General features: G+C 35.4%; 1 protein-coding gene across 2 annotated transcripts in view; it reads left to right on the forward strand.

Moving 5' to 3' along the window:
* The window catches only part of PRKCE (protein kinase C epsilon), a 254111-nt gene that overhangs the window by 144375 nt on the left and 90352 nt on the right, over positions 1 to 19384 (forward strand). For both annotated transcript variants that reach the window (XM_015857526.3, XM_015857525.3), the window contains exons 3-6: positions 13351 to 13510; positions 14401 to 14435; positions 15915 to 16000; positions 17540 to 17672. In XM_015857526.3, the coding sequence (XP_015713012.1) occupies positions 13351 to 13510; positions 14401 to 14435; positions 15915 to 16000; positions 17540 to 17672 (414 nt within the window). The remainder of the gene's footprint in view (positions 1 to 13350; positions 13511 to 14400; positions 14436 to 15914; positions 16001 to 17539; positions 17673 to 19384) is intronic.

A 19384-nucleotide genomic window follows, 5' to 3' on the forward strand; every position in this document is an offset into this window, starting at 1 on the left:
GTGCACTGATCTTCTTTGAAGACAAGTGAATGAATCATAATCACTTAGAATGATGTGAAAACCAAAAATAAACCAGAAAATCCTGAATTTCTGTCCTGTGAACAGTATCTTTTTTCACAATAAACCGTACATACTAAATTTAAGAAGTTGATTGATCTATTTGCCTACCTACCCACTTCATTGTGAATGATATATAAAAATCTTGGCAGCTTCCATATAAATAGTACAAATGATTTTCTTAAGGAGAGGAGCAATGGGGGCAGTCATGGCCAAGGTAGCGTTAGTGGAAAATGTAACTTGTATAAATAGGTTTTATTCACTTTAATGACTCCTCTATGCATTTAATTTAGATATAAGAATAATGTACTCATGCTGATGCAAAGAGAAAGCAGGCGTTGAGAAGATCATAGTAGTCATCCTCAAGTGATTCCAGCGGGTTTTAGGTATATGTCCTAGCTTTAACCACTAGTAAATTTTCTCAGGTCTCCTGCATTAACTCATTTTCTTCTGTTAGGCACTTTAACATGTAATACCACTTACAGTTTTTATTGATGCAGCTTTAGCTCCTGCTTTTTCATTTGTACTTTTCTAAAGGATCTGCTGTGTGCAAACCTGCTTGAGGCAGGACTTGGCCTGGAGACTTATAACTGAAATCACCTTGTTGTTAACAAACATCGTGTGTGAGAATGTAATTATGCTTCTGGTTGATGAAGATCTGCAAATAAAATAGCATTTTATAGGGAGAAAACAGTGTTTTCATAACTACTAAATATTTAGGAGAGGTTTATTTTATAGCCTTTATATATAGTCTTTGTATCAACTTGCTTCCAACAGCTTCAGGATACTGAGGATGTAGGAATAAAGGAGTGATTCTCAGATGTAAGCCCCTGTCTGTCTCATAGTGCTTAGAAATGATGGGAAGAAGGTCCAGGGGTCCAGGGGGCAAAGTGTGGAGACAGCATACAAGAGACCTCTGCCCTGGGCCTTCTGAGTGGTGCTGGGCAAATCACCAAATATCTCTTAGTCTCTAAGCTGTGCTGTTATTCAGAATAGAGCTACGATTTTATGCTGGTCTGTAGCCTTTCATCTCATGATTGTTCCAGTCATTGAGAAACTTGTAAACACTCATGTTAGTTTACTGTGAAGGGTCCAGTTTTTGGAAGGTGTGATTCAGAAAGTACTTCTTGTGCAGTAATTGAGCTACAGCTCTTTTCCTTCCAGGTATTAACAGCATGCCTTGCTTACCTCCATGTGCCCTGCAGGACAAATGCCAGACTCTGATATTTATGCTTTTAACTTCCAGACCATCTCTAATCCACCTTTTTCAAATGCACACCTCCAGCAGAATGATCTGAATATTTGAAATGTCTTCCATTAAATAAAGTTTTATTTTTACCCTTAGTTTCCAGGAACACTTTGTATGTCCTATTTTCCATGTCTCTTTCAAAGACTGGTACAATGCAGATAGAGAATCATATTCAAATGATTTCGTTTCTTGCTTTCTAAGGGACAAGTGCACTTAGCGTTTCCTGCTGGAATGGGTACTGCAATAATGATTTTAAATAAGTTTAGATGCTGCTAATAATAGTTCTAATGCTTGCTCAGAGGAATACTTTATTCCCCCTAATGTTCTGCGTGGGCTGACTGAAAAGCACTCTGCTTCTTCTAATTTTCTACATCCCATATCTATGACTTTTTGTCCATCAAGAAATCAGAGATACTTTGTGTGCTAAGATGATATCCATGTATGTAGGAGCACAAGCATAATGATTCTGCAACATGGGCATACTGGCTAAGGTTTCTGAATATGGGCAGCTATTCTGAATACCTCCGGTCTGAGATATAGGATTTAAGACACTTTCAAGTAACTGAATTCAAATGGTTGCATTGCATCTTACAAGGACTGTATTTTTTAATGTAAGTTTGTGGTGAGGTCCTAAAAATGGAGAAGCACAGAATCACTGTGCACAAATAATTAGCTTGGATTCACTCAGTGATACTAGATTTTCTTATGCGATTTCTGATGAAAATATCGTTATGCTGTGTGACAATCTTTTGTGGTTAATTTTCATCTTGTTAATGAAGAAGCTTATTTTTTTTCTGAATTGAAATGATTGTAAAAAAATAATTCATGAGTTCTGTGATGTGTCGTGTGCAGTCAAGACAGCTGTAGAGCTTTCAAAATCTTTAAAAAAAAATAGTTGGAAATTCTCTCTAGAAGGCCTTTTCTAAAGATAACTCCTGTTAGGGGTTTTTTTTTTTGAGGAACTCTGCCACCTTCTTAGGTAATTCACACTTAGAGAAAGCAAGTGGGAAATCAGTATCTCTTAGAAACCAGCTTGGAAGTGCTGCCATATGCCATAGTTCTCTTGAGATTTTCCAAGTTTAAAAAGGAAGGGAAAAAATGGAGAAGTAATCCAGCCTTCCACTGCAGCTTTCAACTGACACATCCTACAAGCAGACAGTTCTGGGATCTGTTAAATCAAATCTCTGTATGCCACACTTCCCAACTTGTGAACTGATAGGTGGTACAGCTTCCTGGGGCAGTATTGAAGTTTACCATGGGAACAGCTAAATCAGTGACAGCAGCAATAAGAAGGCACTGATTTTTTTCCTTTAACTTACAGCCAGATGACTTTCACATCCTTATTCAGCAACCTGATAAGGCTAAGTTAAAATGAATTATGGAGTGTGTGCATACAAGCTGAGGTGCATGGAAAACTAAATTGGACAGAAAGGGTTTGAGATCATAAACTCTCTTGAATTTCTCTGGAGAAGCTGTTTTAAAGTGTCTGCTATCTCTTGGCCTCTTGATAAACAAAACAATAAATTGAGCATTGTAGTGATTAGTGTTTTACAATTGATGAAGCAGTATTTATTCTTACAGTTTGAACTTGCACTGCACATGGGTGTCTGGATGAGGTGGTGTTGTCAGTGATGTCAGAACTGCTTTGTCTCTTTATGATAGCTGAAAGTTGTACTGCTGATGGAAGGGACAAATAGAACGCTGAATGGAAAACAGGGCAATAGAAGAATAAGGGAAACATTCAATCAGCAGTAACGCCAAGAATTGTTTTGCTTCTGTTTTCATTGTCTGAGTAAATTTCTGGACTAAACAGGAAGAAAGTTGTGAGGAACTTAAAGTAACAATAGATTTATTTTTTATTTTATTTTATTTTCTGAAGCAAAAAGAAAATATTTCAGTATTATTTTTTTCTGTGTTTAATTTTCTCTTCTAATAACAGTACACAGATGCACTGCCCAGAGCTTAACAAATATTTTTCTTGGAAGGTCAGTTGCAGATTTTCTCCCACACACACTGATAATTTTTATATAGAGTCTTGCTCTATATTTCAAAAGTCAACCTTCCATGAATGCTGTGGGGATTTGTCAGTACAGAAATGCTTTTAGTCTGAGAAAATTAACTAACGCTGAAGTCTAAAAATCAGTTGGTTTAGAGTATTGTAAACTGGTTCAAAAAGATACCCGTTTTAACTTAGTAAGCTATTCTTCCTTACCAATCCTTGTCTGCATAAATATAGCTTTAATTAGCTCTGTCACCTATCTGGAGAAAACAAAAGCTGATGTAAACTTTCTAATTTTTGGAGTTGTTTCAATGAACTTGATTGACTGAGTATCTTATAGAAGACAGTGATGAGCCTCACCTGTTTTCTTTTGACATGAGAATATTGATTCTTCTGGAGCTGTGCAAGACAGGTTGCTAGATCCATGTGGGAAAAAAAAAAAAAAATACAGATCTTGACAGCTCTTTTATGTAGCTAACTTTAAATGCATTTAGATCTGCTTGTGCTCATGAATGAGTTTTCCATAACAGGGAAATTTAACTTCCCCTTACAGCAAACAAATTTAAAAAAATAAAATAGTTTTCTGATTGACAGCAGTACTTAATTCAGATTGGCCTTGGAGTTCGAGACATTCATTGATGTGGGCCACGTTGCTCACAATTTCTCCCCCAATGATCAAGAAGAATACTCTCTGAAGTGTTGTCTTTCATCAGACCCAGGTTTGCTTTCATTCCTTCCTCCTTCTTTTTTTCCTATCCTATTTTTCTCTGAGTTTCATTCTGCAAAGTGAAAGGATTAAAACTGTCTGCTTCCATTTTGGTTGCTTCTTTTTATTTCCTCAGTTCCCACAGTAAGGTACTTCATCATCCAATATCCCACCCTTCCCACTTCCCAGCTGCTTCCATCAGCAAATTAAGCATCCTGAATATTACATCAATTTTGCAGAGCTATGAATAACAAAATATATCTCTATCAACTCATCTGTTACTTCTTTAAAGGCTGTTTGCCAATTCTTTTCCTATGTAAATATAATTTTTAGTACAGATATAATCTGATGTAGGTCAAGAAAAGTGCCTCAGGTCCTCTTAGATTACTTCAAGCAGCTGATACTTTAACACTTTTCTGAAATTCTGACTCAGCTGGAAATTAAATATCTATTTAAGAATCTTTTCATAAGCTAGAAGTACTCTTCTTCTTTTTTTTTTTTTTTTAAAGGCTTGTACCATGTACTCACTGAATCACTAAAAACATAAAAGACCCTGATACGTCTGTGTTTCCAAAGACTGGAGAACAGGGACTAAATAAATACTGGAATGCTGGAGGTAGGAAGATTTGAATAGCAAGAAGACAGCAAATGTCAGGAACATAAAAATTTTTGTTACTCATTTCAAACCTAGTTTTATCTTCTATCATGCTGTTTCTGTCATATGGTAAGTCACAATTTGATCAGCCCCCATAGTAATTTGAACCCAGGGACTAGATGCACTTCTGTGTTTAACAAAAGCCAAGATTCTCATATAACTATGTTTCAGCTAGCACACTTTGTAAAATATCAAATACTGAAAAACTGTGTTGACAGGCATAAGAATTAGGAAAGAAATCTCTTCTTTATTTTGTTTCCTGAGGACATACAAAAGGAAAAATGAAGAGCGTATTTACAAGCTGTGGCCTAATATTAGAAATTAGTGCTGTTTAACTGTTAGCAAGTGTGTGGTAGGCCCTAAATTGCTTCTTTGAAATCCAAAAATAAATAAGAAGCCTTAAAACTTCTCTAATTTAATCTTGTTATTGAGAAACTTGCTCTCTTGTTCTGCCAATGGTAGATTATAAGGACAGCTGTGTAGTTTGTGTTCCCCATTCTGTCCCTCCACCCCTCACAGAAAAGAAAATATCATACAGCACTTTCAGGAACAACTGACTGTATTCAGATTCACCATTCATAGCTGCTTCATGGTGTTGTGCCCATAAGTCTGACAAGGAAAAAGAGTGTGCTGCTTAGCACATGCTTCTGTTTTTACAGTGCTGCAATAGATGCTTAGACTTAACATCTAGCGGGGCAGGTAAGTAGTGCTTCAAATATTGGAAGAGTTCCATTGAAAGCCATCACACACTGAATATGCTCTTTCATATAGCCATATTCAGAAATGCTTGGCTAAATTGAATTTTTTAAGGAGTGTGCTGGTAATAAATCATACAAGTACTTCAGGATTTACATAATATATCTATTATTGTTCACTGAATTGAAATTAGTAATAATATATTTAATATTGAAAGACGTAGATGGGAGAGCTGCTTTAATAGCACAGCTTGTGAGTCAGAGACATTCCTAATTAAGCTTTTGTTGTACAGTGGAGGGGAGGTGAGGGGAATTATCAGAATATCCTCCCACATTTGCAAAAAAGATGATGAAAAGAGAGAAGGAGTTATTTTGCTGTGGGTTTTTTTTTAGTCTATTACAAATGGTTAGGAAGTGAACCAGATGAGATTGCTTGTAAAAGATGTCCAGGGTGTCAGAATATGTCCTTTAGCGAGAAGATGTAAACCAGAAAGTGCAAGAGATGTTGGAACACTGGTAAAAGTGTGTTGTGGGTTACACATCAGACTTAGAAAGGGAAAAGTTGTGGCAGATGTTTACTGGTGGAATCTGTCTTGGAGAACAATCCTTTCTGAGGTGGTGAGTGACACTAATATCTTTCAGTTGTTTTATTCAGTTCAACAATAAAGTTGTGAGATATGGGAAGTGCAAAGGTTGATTACCTTTGGACTCCTGCAACCTCCCCCCAAGAAAGGAAAAAATTATCTCTGCAGTTGAAACGAAGACCCATCTTTTACCAATCAAGTGTATTGGTATTTGTATTGTATATCAATGGTATTTATTAAGACCATGTCTTTTTAGAGTGGAGAGCTATGTGTAAAAGATATTTGTTGTAAGATTAAAGAAACATTCTTAAATATTCTTAATTATATTAGAAATTTTGATCTTCTTGTCAGGCTGACTAGCTATCAGCCACAGAGTTCTCCTCAGTGCAGTTTCTGTGCCTCAAGCTCCCATGATGGGACTTTCATCAAAACACTTTTTGGTGACATCCCGATCCTCTGATTCCTCCTGATTTTTCAGAGCTTTAATTGTAAATATAGCTCTTGGGTGTCCAGCCTTTTGACTTGCCTGGAGTGAAGAGGAATTGTCTTGGGCCACATATACTAGTTCGAACCCAAAGTAATGCCTCCTCTTTATTACCGTGGAAAATACAATGAGTACAAAAAGCACAAGATAGAGATACATTCTCAGCTACAAAGCACTATTTTCAATATAGTCACTGCAGTTAGCTTTGCGTTTTCATTAGCATTAACTTACCTTGTGCTGGAAGAAAATTCCTGTCTTAGTTGGCCATTCACTCATTCAGGATAACTTACTCCTAAATGATTTAGACTGGATATTAGCAAAAGAGCTTGCCTGCCAGAGTAGCGAAACAGGATACTTGTGTTGTGGAATTTCTCTCACTGGAGATTTTCAAGAACTGTCAGAAAAATTGTAGCTGGGGAGACTTGAAGTGCATAAGACACTTCCCCGCAGCAGGAGATTGGGCTGGGGCATCTTACGTACCTGCCATGCATGTTGCTTTTTGTATTCTGCAGTGAAGAAACAAAGTTGGGTTTGAAAAAATATTTGAGAAACTATGATCTTCTGAAAGATCTAAAATCCCTATCATACAAGCTCTACACAGCTTACACAACTATTAGAAAAAGAGTCTTGAACTATTCTGATCTATCACAAACACGCGCTTAAAATTCTGTCATTCAGAATCTATCTGGTTTAATGGTTTCCTCTGGGGAAAAGGGGCTTTGTCCTGGGATTCTCACAATGTTGGTTGTTTTTCTTAGCATCACAACATCATTTCCTTTCCAGGAGGTGACAAAAGCCAGTGGCTCAGCTCATCCTGCCTGGGGCTCTGTTAAAATAAGTGCCCAGGGATAAACCATTTTGAAAGGCTGTTTTCCACAAAAGCCTTTACCATGATGTTTTGTCTTCCTTCTTTCCTTGAAGCCAAACAAAGGACAGTCAATAGGAACATGTGTCACGAGACTATCTGCCGTCTCAGGCAGCTGGGCATGCTCTCAGGAAAGTGCTGCAAGCATATTGCAGGTCAAGTCTGCAGACAAGCAGCAATAAATGTGGAAATCTGGTCCCAAGGACAGCATAATCATAGTTGTAATAATTTTATAATAGTATAGTGTGTTATACATGTAGTTTGTTCATTCAAAAGATCTGTTTGTTTTAGCATTTGTCAATGGTTGATTTAATGAGAGATATTCATGATCTCCCTTGTAAGTTTATGAGGTCAAATTATGCCACAAAAACTGTTCTATATTTTATGTGTTATAATTCTACACTATATACTTTTAAACACGATTAGACTTATTACATTCACTGGAGTAGGGTTTCTCTCCTGAATAACAGCTTCTGTATTTGCCATGTGTAGAATACATTTTCACCTCTCTGATTTCAATTGCAGATTTTCTGGCATAGAGACATTGTGTTCAAAGTGAGACTGTTGCTCCTAAAGAATAACAGTGCAAGACTGAAGTAACCCTAGATAGCATCAACTTCTTTTGTCCCATTTTCTGTGATTTTATCTCCTTTTAAACTGAAAACACTCTTAATTCTTGCTGTATGGAAATTGTCATCAATGTTAATTTTTTTATCTTAAAGGCCTTGAAATGTGAAATGAACTTTTCAGAAAACCTCACATAGCAATAACTTCCCTAAGGTATTTTCAGTAATATAACAATGAGTAAATTTAAAATCATAGTTAATTATTTTCTTCATTAAAACCATGTTTCTTAAGATTGTATTAAATACCACCAATGAAGAAACTGAGAGGAAAAAGGATTAATTTGTCACTGATTTTCTTACTTCATTGATTTTACAAGTATTTATGTACAGGGATTTCTACTCTTGCCTCTTAGATGAAGGCAGGAACCCATCATCTATGTCTGTCAAAGAACTTCCCCTCCTCTGAGATAAGCGTGGTCTAAAACACAGATGTGGCACGCAATACCTGTATCCTACTGGTTGTCCTGTCAGCAGGTCCTATAAAATAGAAGTCTGTTCATTAGATCTTACATACATTAAAGCACACTGAAGAAAACCACACGTGACTCCATGTTGTTAATACCTTAAGCTTGTCACCAACTGTGTGGGCATTGGGTAGATGGAACACAGTATGACATAAGGGCTTATTTCACTTACTTTCACATGGAAATTCTTGGTGTCATTTAATGGAGAGCTTTGCTCAAACCAAGCATAGGACCTCATTCCTCTTCACTACCAGCCTCTCCTTCAGCAGAGTGGGCAGATCATGGCTGTGGTGGCAGTGTCCTTTCATGCTCAACATGCCAGTTATTGAGCACTAGCTCCACATTGCTGCCAGCTAACGGGGGCTGGGAGAGTTCTGAAAATTGAATAAAACTTCTCTACATGCTGAAATTGCAGTAGTACCTTTGGTGCTCATTAGACTTCTTATAGTTTTTTACTTTATGGTCTGCTTTAGTGATTGAATCAACTGTGAAAGTATTTCCATTTGAAAGGACGTGGAGAGACACTGTTCCTTCAGCTCTGAGGAAGTAATGAGTACATTTGGGATAAGAGTGAAGAAGAGAAGGTTTGAGCCAGGAATAAATAATGGCTCGGTATGAGGCAACTGGAGATGTATTTAAAGCATTTTTTATAAAGAAAAGTAAAACAGGCCCTGAAACAGAATGTGCCTCTCACACTTCAATCACTTTTCATTTGTTCATGTGTCAGGGGGAAGTCTTTAAATACATGTAGGCAGAATCAAGATATAGATTCAAGATATAGTAAGTAAAATCTTTGTGTTTGCTTTTTACTAGTGAAATTGACTGGAGAATGTATGCTTTTAGGACAAAGCTTACAAAAATTGCATGCTCTTTCGATACCTGTCATAAACTGTCCAATCTGTGTCCACCCATAAAAACTCAGTCACAGTAACAGTGAAAGCAGTGAAACTATTTTGTGAATGTCATTTCTCTCTCTCATTTTCTGCAATATTTTTCTATGTTTTTGTTTGTTTTCAGAATTATGTAACTACCTGAAACTTACAGGGCATTGGGACTAAAATGCCAGACTTTGCTGTGCTGGATAATTGTCTGTTGCAGATGGTACTCCACACTAAACCTTTCTCATTTGTGCTCAAACCACATTATAAAGAGTCCTGACATGTATCAGCTTTTGTTATTTAATGTTCAGAGTCTTTATCCCCTAGTCCTGCTCTCTTTGAAGATTATGGAGTACTCTGTATTACTTATTTGTCTTTTAATTTAAGGCTATTAAATGTACTGAACAGAAACCATGTGATTAACAGTATTAAATGAAGTTCCAAACAGTTCATTTCAACATCCATTTTGTAATTTCTGCAAGTATTTATGAATTTCATGGAATTTTGAATTCCAGATACTTCTGTTGACTCGTATAATGCTTCTTTAAGTGCTTGAAGTTAAGCCTGCAAGACTTTTTAGGACTGTGAACTTTGAAATTATAGGCAACATACGTGTATGTACACATGAGTATGTAAAAAGAATTATGTGCTATTGTTTTCCAAATAACTGAGAATTACACTTGGCTGCAGTGAAAAGATGCAAAGGCATTAATGGATACAGTATGAGGCAAAATTAGTCCTAAATTTAGCAGTTCTCAAGTGCCGTCACAGAAAGCCTAAAATCAGTATGCTGCATTGTAAGTTTTCTCCATGAATGCTCTGAAGTGATCATGAGCTTTCCTTACTCCTCCTTTCAGAAATGAAATTTGAATAGGGTAAACTGAATAATGCAAAGAGTTGAAGGACTCCAAATGAAAACATGGAACAGAATGTATTTTACAGGAAAAAAACAACCCCTCTCCTTCCCCCACTCCCCCCCCTACCCCCTCCTCCCCCCAAAAAAAGCAAAGAAATAAACCAGCTTTTACTGAGGAATGATAACCCTCTGTGACTGTTTAGAAGTGCTATGTGAATACATTTTTCTTTATGTTGGAATGCTTTGTAGGCTCACTATGACGGAATCAATTTTCATTTGAACTCCTCTGCTAAGAATGTAAATGACGTGATTGAACACTGTGCTACATCTTAGTAGTATTTTCTATTTTATACTGATGTAGGACTTTTTCCTTTAAAAATAGCTTTAAAAGGCCAGTTTTGTTTGTGTTGCCAGAGTTTCCAAAATAAGACTTGAAAATGCTAGTTGGCTCTCTCAGCAAAATGTTCCCATTTTTTCCTGACTATTCACTGTTTTCTGAGATTGTGACTTTCCTGCTCATGTAACAAGAGAAAACTTTGGGGTTTAGTTTTAAATGGATGTTTTGAGAGAACTGAATGAATGTCTCTGGTTTGACTGGTCATGTATGAGGTAAATGGATATGGATTTATTTGAAGTAAGGGTGTTTACAGTGCTTGTAGAGAGGAGTGGTTCACAGCCCTGGGTGTGAACCCATGGACATTTCATTCAGACCCAAGTTACCTGAAAAGTAACTTCCTTGGTTTGGGTCTCTGGTCCTGAACATCACAGTGATGCATGCAAGACAGTTTTATGACTGTAAAAAAGAAAACCTTTACCGATGTGTAACAGAACTTAATGTGCCTTGATCTATTTGAAGTAAGGCTGATGGCTAGTGTGGTGGAGACCTGCTGTCTAACCTGGATATTTAGAACTAGTATATTTCTTCTATCAGTTTTCAAATCAGTGTATTTCTGAAAAAGACATTGGTCTGTTATTTTAACTGTAAAAATTATAAGTGAAAAAATAAAGCTTCATGAAAGTGTTAAGGATAGAAATTAAAGTAATGCAATTATTTTTACAGATGTACTGATAAAAAACAAACAAAAACTAACCCTGGTGTCATGATGTTCTGTTGATCTAGTCGAAAGATTTTCATCTGCTCTGTAAAATTACATGTGCTTTATCTGTTAAGAGTTACTCTTAAGACCAAAAAAAAAAAAAAAAAAAAAGCCAAAAAGGAGAAAAATGACACTGTAGATTGATTATCGTATCAACTGTGAGTTGTGCACTCTCAGAATCTCAGAACATCTTGTTCTCTTCATAAAAACAGATAACTGTGAAACCTTTCCAGGAGAGTGGTGTGTTAGCTTTCTCATATCCAGACTGCATACTTCAGCAACTTGTAAAATCTGAGTGATGAGCAGAAGAGCTGTTCCGTGTTACCTATAGAATTATTTCCCACAGTAGTGTTTTTTGTTGGTGATTGTTTGCTTGTTTGTTTGTTTTAAGACAATTCTGTTTGTTTCCAGTGACATTTAAAGTGATTCTTTCAGAAGCTGGAAATAAGAATATTTGATAGGAATTTCAACTACCTGCTGTGCTTACTCTGTGAAAGTTTTTTTCCCCATAGGCTGTGGTATTTCTTAGAAGCTGGAATTTTACTTAATTCACAAAAAGAAGTGTAACTGATTTTATAAAGTTATTATTTTATATCTCTTTCTTGAAGGAGAATTAGAACCATTATAATGATTGCTCTTTGACATAAACAAAAGGGGTAGCATTGTGTGTAAGTCAGCACTTACTTACTGAGAACTCAGAATATAAAAGCAGTGTTATTCTGGCCGTCCCACAGATGGATCTGGTGGGGTGATATCTCACTTTCAGTTGAGAGGTTCTGTATGATATTACTGCGAAAGGAGCACGGTATTTCTAGGGTGTAAATGAATTCAACAGTGTTATGGTTTTTTGTCCTTGCTGTGCAGTGAAAGAAATTGATGTTGATTTGTGGTTCTCTGCTCTGTGTTTTCATCAGCTTAATTTGAAATAATTTTCTAAGAATTCCTAAATAAACACCTTTCAAATTTACAAAAAGATTAGTTATTTTGATTCCTTTCCTTAATTTTTGAGGATTAATTCCTCAAAAATTGGAGCTAGTTAAATATTTGTAACACAGTGAAATTGCCGCAGATTTGAGTTGCTCTCCAATGGTTTATTTCCACTGCATTATTGTTAAATGTTGTATTAATTCTTGGGGATGAACTCATTCATGTAAAGCAAGGCTTACAATTAACCACATCTCTTTGCTTTTATAATGATTCAGTTTAGCTGATTAACAAGTATTAATACATTAGTGTTATACTCACTGATTTAGGAAGGCCAGTGCATGAGTAGATTTTGGCCTTCTACATCTGTTCTAATTTCAAATGATACAGGTGGTTCTAGGAATGCTTGTAAAGTATATCTTTCATTAATGACTGTGTACTATTCTTCATTTCTAATGCAAATATAGAATAATGGAGGTATTTGTAACACTTTTCAAAATAATGTTTTAGGAAAAGGACCCAATGTGTTATGACGGATTTTTCCAACGATTTCATTTTGAGACGTATCTGAGATACAGTAACTTTAGTTTCTATTTCCTCTTCTGTTAAATCTCATATACAACCAAATTGGAATTGTTTGTGAGGAACAGCTTCTTTCCTTTGAAAATTTTGCTGAAAGTGTATTAAGACCAAAGTAGATTACTAGAGCCTGAAGCTCATACCATAACCACAAAATCTCCTAGTAAACTATCCTTGGAATTTTTTGTTCTGTATGATAATGTATACTTCTATTCATCTTCCCTGCTCTTCTGTCTGCATTTTCAGAGAGGGAGAAAGGTTGGGGCTTTTTTGGTGATTTTTTAAAATTTTATTTAATTTTTTATAGTTTTTCATTTGTTGTCCATAAAGATCAAATGACATGAATGTCCGAGCTGGTTCGAGGATCTAACTATGTGATTGTTGTTTAAGAGGCTGTCGGTGTGCTTGATAATGAAAAAGTGCAGAATACTTGCTTCCAAGACTAGTGTGAATTTACAAGTAAATTTACAAGTAAAGGTTTAGAACCAAGAGGCTTTTTGTTTGTTTGTTTGTTTTTTAAGTTATCACCTTATTTATTGCGTTTGTATATATATATATTTATTTTTTATTTTTTATTTTTCATATTCCTACTTTATACAGCCAGTACTTACTCTTTTTTTCTCCTGTTTCAGCACCCAAAGACAATGAAGAACGTGTATTTCGGGAACGGATGCGCCCTAGAAAGCGGCAGGGTGCTGTACGACGCAGAGTACATCAGGTCAATGGACACAAGTTTATGGCCACCTATCTTAGACAACCAACATACTGTTCACACTGCAGAGATTTTATATGGTATGAAGCAACTTTGGCTTGGTTTTCTTTCTAACTTTATAAGTGTAAATTTGGACCTATTACCGGTCAGTTATGTTTTGCCAAGATAACTTTCATTTTGATACTCAAGTACTACCACATTTCTCCTAGGAAATACCAAGCTTCTGTAACTGTTACTAAAGGAATATGGGAACATTAGGTATCTGAAGTTCCCAGTTTAGGATACTTAGTGTACAGTCTGTCATTGCAATATATGTTGAAAACTCCCTTTCAGAAAAAAAGTTCATGTTTAGCACTCAATTTTCAGATAAAGGATGGAGACGTTTGGTTCTGAGTTATTTTTCAGCAACTCTACTGAGGTTTTCCAAAGCTACCCAGAGATACTGATTTGCACATTAATGCATATAAGATCTGATGTGATCCATAATTAGAATTTTTTAAGAGTGTGCAGTGAACTGTCAGTGAGAAACAATGTAATTACATTGTATGTGAATTCAACTGTATTCTTTAAGAAAAGTCTGCAGTTTAGGCCTTTGGTTAGCTAAGATAATTTCAAGCAACAGTATTGGCAAATTAAGTCTATTGTCAATTTATTGAGTTAATGACCATTTTAGTTTCTCATGTCTTCCCTCTCTGTGTCCTTTGGCTTAACTTTTTTGCTGTAGTAAATGTCTTTACTTCTGAATCCCTTCACAGGCTGTGTTCCAACTTGTTACTGTTTAGTAACTGAAATGGGGTACCTGCTTGAACTAATCATCTCATTACATTAATGTGAATATCAGATTAGTGATTAAAATAATTCTTTTAAGCCTGTACATATCTAGTAAAAAAAAAAAGGGGGGGGGGGGGGGAAATGTTTTTTGTTTTTATAGATATATATTCTACTCTCTAAAACACTGTTTTATTTTCAGGGGTGTAATAGGAAAACAGGGATACCAATGTCAAGGTAAGAGAAAGTCTATGGGGAAACAGTTTGAATACATCTGTTGTAACATATTAATAATGAATAATATTTTCATCAAATAATTTATATGTACAGCGATAAGGATTTAGCACAACTTACTTTGAATATTCTGGTATCACCTAAGATTCAGTCTTTACAGTAACTCACAGTGAGATTTTCAAGACTGTTTAGTCGTAGGCAGCATATGTGAAATTGCAGCACAGTTAACATCTCTGAACAGCAAATCTTAACTCTCTTCTGTGCACTTTCAACTAGGATGGCATGTCTGGGGATGTTGGCTTCTTTGTTTTTCATCTCACACATTTTTAAATTGTCTTCATTTTCCTTAAGTCTTTATTCAACTTAAGAATTACTGTTTAAAAATGCCAGGTAATTGTATAGACTATAATTAAATAGATGAGATAATTATAGAGGTCATAATTAAAGAAGGTTATAGCAAAGACTGCACAAATGCTTCATTTTTAACTCAACTTTTCATCTGAGTTTCTTGTACTCTTAATTTTTTTTCATGCAGTCACCTCTTGGGATGATGTTTATCAACTAATTCTCATGTGACAAGTAGAAATAACCAAGTTAGTGATGATTTTTCATTACAAAAGGCTTGATGAAATTTCAGTGTAAATAAACAAATGAAGAAATGATTTTACATGTTATAATAAGAAATACTGCATTAATGTACGATTGAGATTCCCTGAGTTTTAATTTTTTTTTTCTCTTGGCCATGACCAATACAAGAAAAAAAAATAAAATCAAATTCATTCTTTTACATTGATGCAGGTTGTTTTTTTTTTTTTAAATTAATAACCTTGAATACTGCAGTTATAGTCCTTGTAATTTTTAATCTTTCATATCTTCAAATGCTATTAATTGCTTAAGTAATCAGTACAAATATTGACAAAATACTTTTGCCTCTTGAAACACTTTTATTTTTATCAACATTTGGTAATGTATTACAGAAGGAAAGTTCACCTTCCTTTTTTGCTTCTTTGAATTTTACAATCGACTACCTTTGTGTCTTTTTTTCACTGGAGTCTCTTCACACAATAATTGTTTTTTACCTTTGTGTAATATATATAGTATAAAATATATATAGTAGTATATTGTGTAATATTTATAGTATATAATATATATCGTAGTATATAATTTGGAAATCGTGGATTTTATCAAATAAATGAAATGTTATGTAAAAATCAGGAAACAAACGTAGCTAATATTTTAGTAGTGGTCATACTTGAGATTTTGGCAAATATTCTTTAGTTTTCTTAACCCTCATTCTCAAATGTTCATTGTTGTCTGACTTTGTAAGTGAGACGTGTTGGATACAACTTACCAAAAGTCAGTCACCTGTGGCTTGTATTTAACATCCCAGCTCTTCTAGTCTTCAAATCAGTTTTAAGTCAGTCTGCATGAAATCTCTCCTTTTAAACATCTTGGTGCTTCTTTTTTTGTTCTTGTTTACAGTTTGCACTTGTGTAGTCCACAAAAGATGCCATGAACTTATAATAACGAAGTGTGCTGGCTTAAAAAAACAGGAAACCCATGACGAGGTAAGCGTTTATAAAAAACATTTTCTAGATTCTGTCTTTCGTTTGTTTATATTACTGTTGTGTTCTGTATTTGATCAATAAATTTTGTAAACTTCTTTGTGCCCTTCTTGTCCTGTTGTGATGTAGAACTTACTTTAGAATGACAGATTATGACAGTAGTTTAATTTACATGGAAGTTGTTATAAAACAATTCATTTTTAATTAATAAACTTTTTATACAATTATAGAATGGTTTACATTGGAGACCTTAAAGATCAAGTAGTTCCAACCCCCTGCCACAGGCAGTGTTGCTATCCACCAGCTCAGGCTTCCCAGGGACCCATCCAACTTGACCTTGAACACCTCCAGAGATGGGGCATTCAGTCTCTCTGAATAGCCTGTATCAGAACCTGACCACCCTCTGTGTAATAAATTTCCTCCTAACATCTAAGCTAAATCTTCCTTCTTATTTTTAAATCCATTCCCCTGTGGCCAATCACTATTAAAACTGTGTAAATAGTCAGTCCCCCTTCTGCTTATAAGTTACCTTCAGGTACTGGAAGAGGGCTCTGTGAGCCCTTCTCTTCTCCAGGATAAATATTTCACTATATTTTTGAGTGGGTGAGTTACAAGCAGATTGGATATTCAGTAAGCTTGGGTATCTTATTATTGTCTGAATAAGAATTTGTCTGAATTTCAGAATTTGTCTGAAACACTGACTATACTCGTGCTTCCTGGGCACTTCACTGCCATTTTTCATATTTGAACTGCTCTTCAATATGTGGTTCACAATAAGTATGTAATGCTTAAAAGCTGATCTCCTGTATAGGATTGTGATAAAGTACTGTGTTTATCTAGTGCTGTTTATGCATGGTACCCACAGGAAGATAGGAAATCTTGTGTGGATTTATATTCCCAGGCTCCAGACTGGTGGAGACTTGCATGCTTTGCTGATATAATGCTCTCATTGTTTAGAATGGGTACTCGATCATTGGAGAGAAGCCAATGGTAATATGAAAGGGAAGGAAAAATACTGAAATAAATCTTCTGCTGTACAGTGGCCACTATAAAAACTTATCAGTGACATCCTTTAATTAGTAAGTAATCAAACTTTGGAATCCCTAAACACAATTAATTGTTGTCATTTTCATCATCTAAAGAACAGTGAGATATGAGAAGGTAAATGGGTTGCGATATATATCTCTTTCTTAGTCTTGTATTAGTTCTGCCTCCTGCTCCTGAAACAATTGGGAGTGACTTCCTTGCCTTCCACATTAAGATAGCTATGATAGCCTGATAGCTATGTATTTATTCTTTCCAGAAGTACTAGGAAGTATACTTTAGACTTTTTGTCTTGGACAACAGCAGTTCTTCCCCTTTTTCTCCCCCAGATAAAATAGTGAGGAGAAGTCTAGAGTATACCTAATGCAAAAATCATCTTTTGAGTATATGGCTATTTCATTTTTTATTAATTATGTGTGGTTTCAAAACATAAAAGGCCTTGTTGTACACAAAGTATAAAGAGATTAGAGTAAATTGTGTTGTGCTCTTCTTTTTCAGCAAGTGGGATCTCAGCGCTTCAGTGTCAACATGCCTCACAAGTTTAGCATTCACAATTACAAAGTGCCCACCTTCTGTGACCACTGTGGTTCATTGCTCTGGGGTCTTTTGAGACAAGGTTTACAATGCAAAGGTAAGGTGCAGAGGTACCCAAATGTCACTATTGCCACTGTTGAAACGCATCGCCCACTGTGCTCCCATCCACATAAATATTCAGCAAGTGTTGATGAATGTCACTGGATGCCATTTTTTCTACATGAAAGAATTCAAATAAATACCTTTACTCCATATGTGGTTCCATGTTAAGCGCCATTGTGTCAGAGTGCCCCTCTTCTGTCATCTGTCACACAGCAGCAACATGTAATGGTGTGATACTGGTGATACTGGTGGAAAGGTTCAACCTCAGCTGCTGTACCACCACCAACTGCTCTGACATCGTGGGCCAACATCATAAAATAGGAGGAATTACTTTCACAGCAGCCCTCTATATATGTCTAAATGTGTAATCTCTGAAACACTGTCTTTTGCAGTTATTTAAGATGAGGCATAATTATAGGTGAAGTTCAGACCTAATGTTTTATATCACATATTGCTGATCACTAAGAGAATGAATACATGCCTTTAATGGCTAAGTGATAAACACTAAGAGCACTGTGAAATTTCATCCTAACCTTGTGATTCTAGCCAGTGCTTAGTGATGAAATAACTTGAAATTTTGTTACTTTGTTATTATTAAAGATTCTGTTCAAATTGCTATTTTAATTACAGTGGAGATATGTTCAGAAAAGTTTTTTCAGTTAAATCTGATTTTTTGGGGTTTTTTTTTCCCCTGATTTTTAATCGGAACTACAGTATCTTTCCACTTAAATAGTGAATTTATTTAGTTCACTGGCATATTCTCTGTTAGGTACCATAGTCATTCCTTTCTTCTCAACTACAGAGAATAATGTTATTATGTTATGTCTCATATGCATTACTGTGGATGCAATAGTTCATCATGCAAAAGATCTCTATCCTATGTTACTTTCTACATTTTTATAAAACTAAAACATAGAAAAATACAATATTATCTTCACGAAATCTAATATTCTTCCAAGCTGGAGTTGTAATTTTTTCCCATGCTTTTTTTTTTTTTTTTTTTTTTTTAATTAACAAGTGGTGAACATTTACTTGTTCAGAGTTGTATTTGTTTGCCCAGTATAATTATTAATACCATGAAACGTGTATTCCAGAGCTATTTTTTTCCTGGGTTTGTTTTTTGTTTGGTTTGCTTTTTTTGTTTGTTTGTTTGTTATTTATTTTTTCCCACTGCATTTTAGGCAGAATATGTTTGTGAAGTTGGAGTATTCAGAAATGCTGTGCTTTCAGCTCCTCAGTGTCCTCTCCACTTAGCTTTCAATGCTGAATATACAAACTAAACATACTGAAACTACCACCTGTAGCAGTTTCTTTTTGCTCTTCTTCTGAGCTGAAACATATATGGAAATAGAAGTATATCTGGAAACCTGACTCCTGAAGACCATGGTTACTTCCAAAGATTATTTGCACTGCTTTCATGATGAGGGAAATGTCTTTTCTTTAAGGTTAATGCAGTGATACTGACACTGATTAACAATACAACAAAGCACAGATTTATAAATCTTTTAGATTTATTTGTTTTTTTTGTTTTGGTAGTTTGATCTAAAAATAATGAAGTGAGGAACTGGATTACTTGAATGTTCATTTAGCATTTAACTACAGCTGCTGTTTTGCTTTCTTTGCGCCTTATTCCACAAGAGGGCAGTGAAATCTAAGTCATCTGTCTCCTCACTCTAAGCTATTTTAAAGAGAGCTGTGTTCTCCTTG

This window comes from Coturnix japonica, chromosome 3, assembly GCF_054131305.1.
Source record: "Coturnix japonica strain WE chromosome 3, WE-NBRP24, whole genome shotgun sequence".
Classification (NCBI taxonomy): domain Eukaryota; kingdom Metazoa; phylum Chordata; class Aves; order Galliformes; family Phasianidae; genus Coturnix; species Coturnix japonica.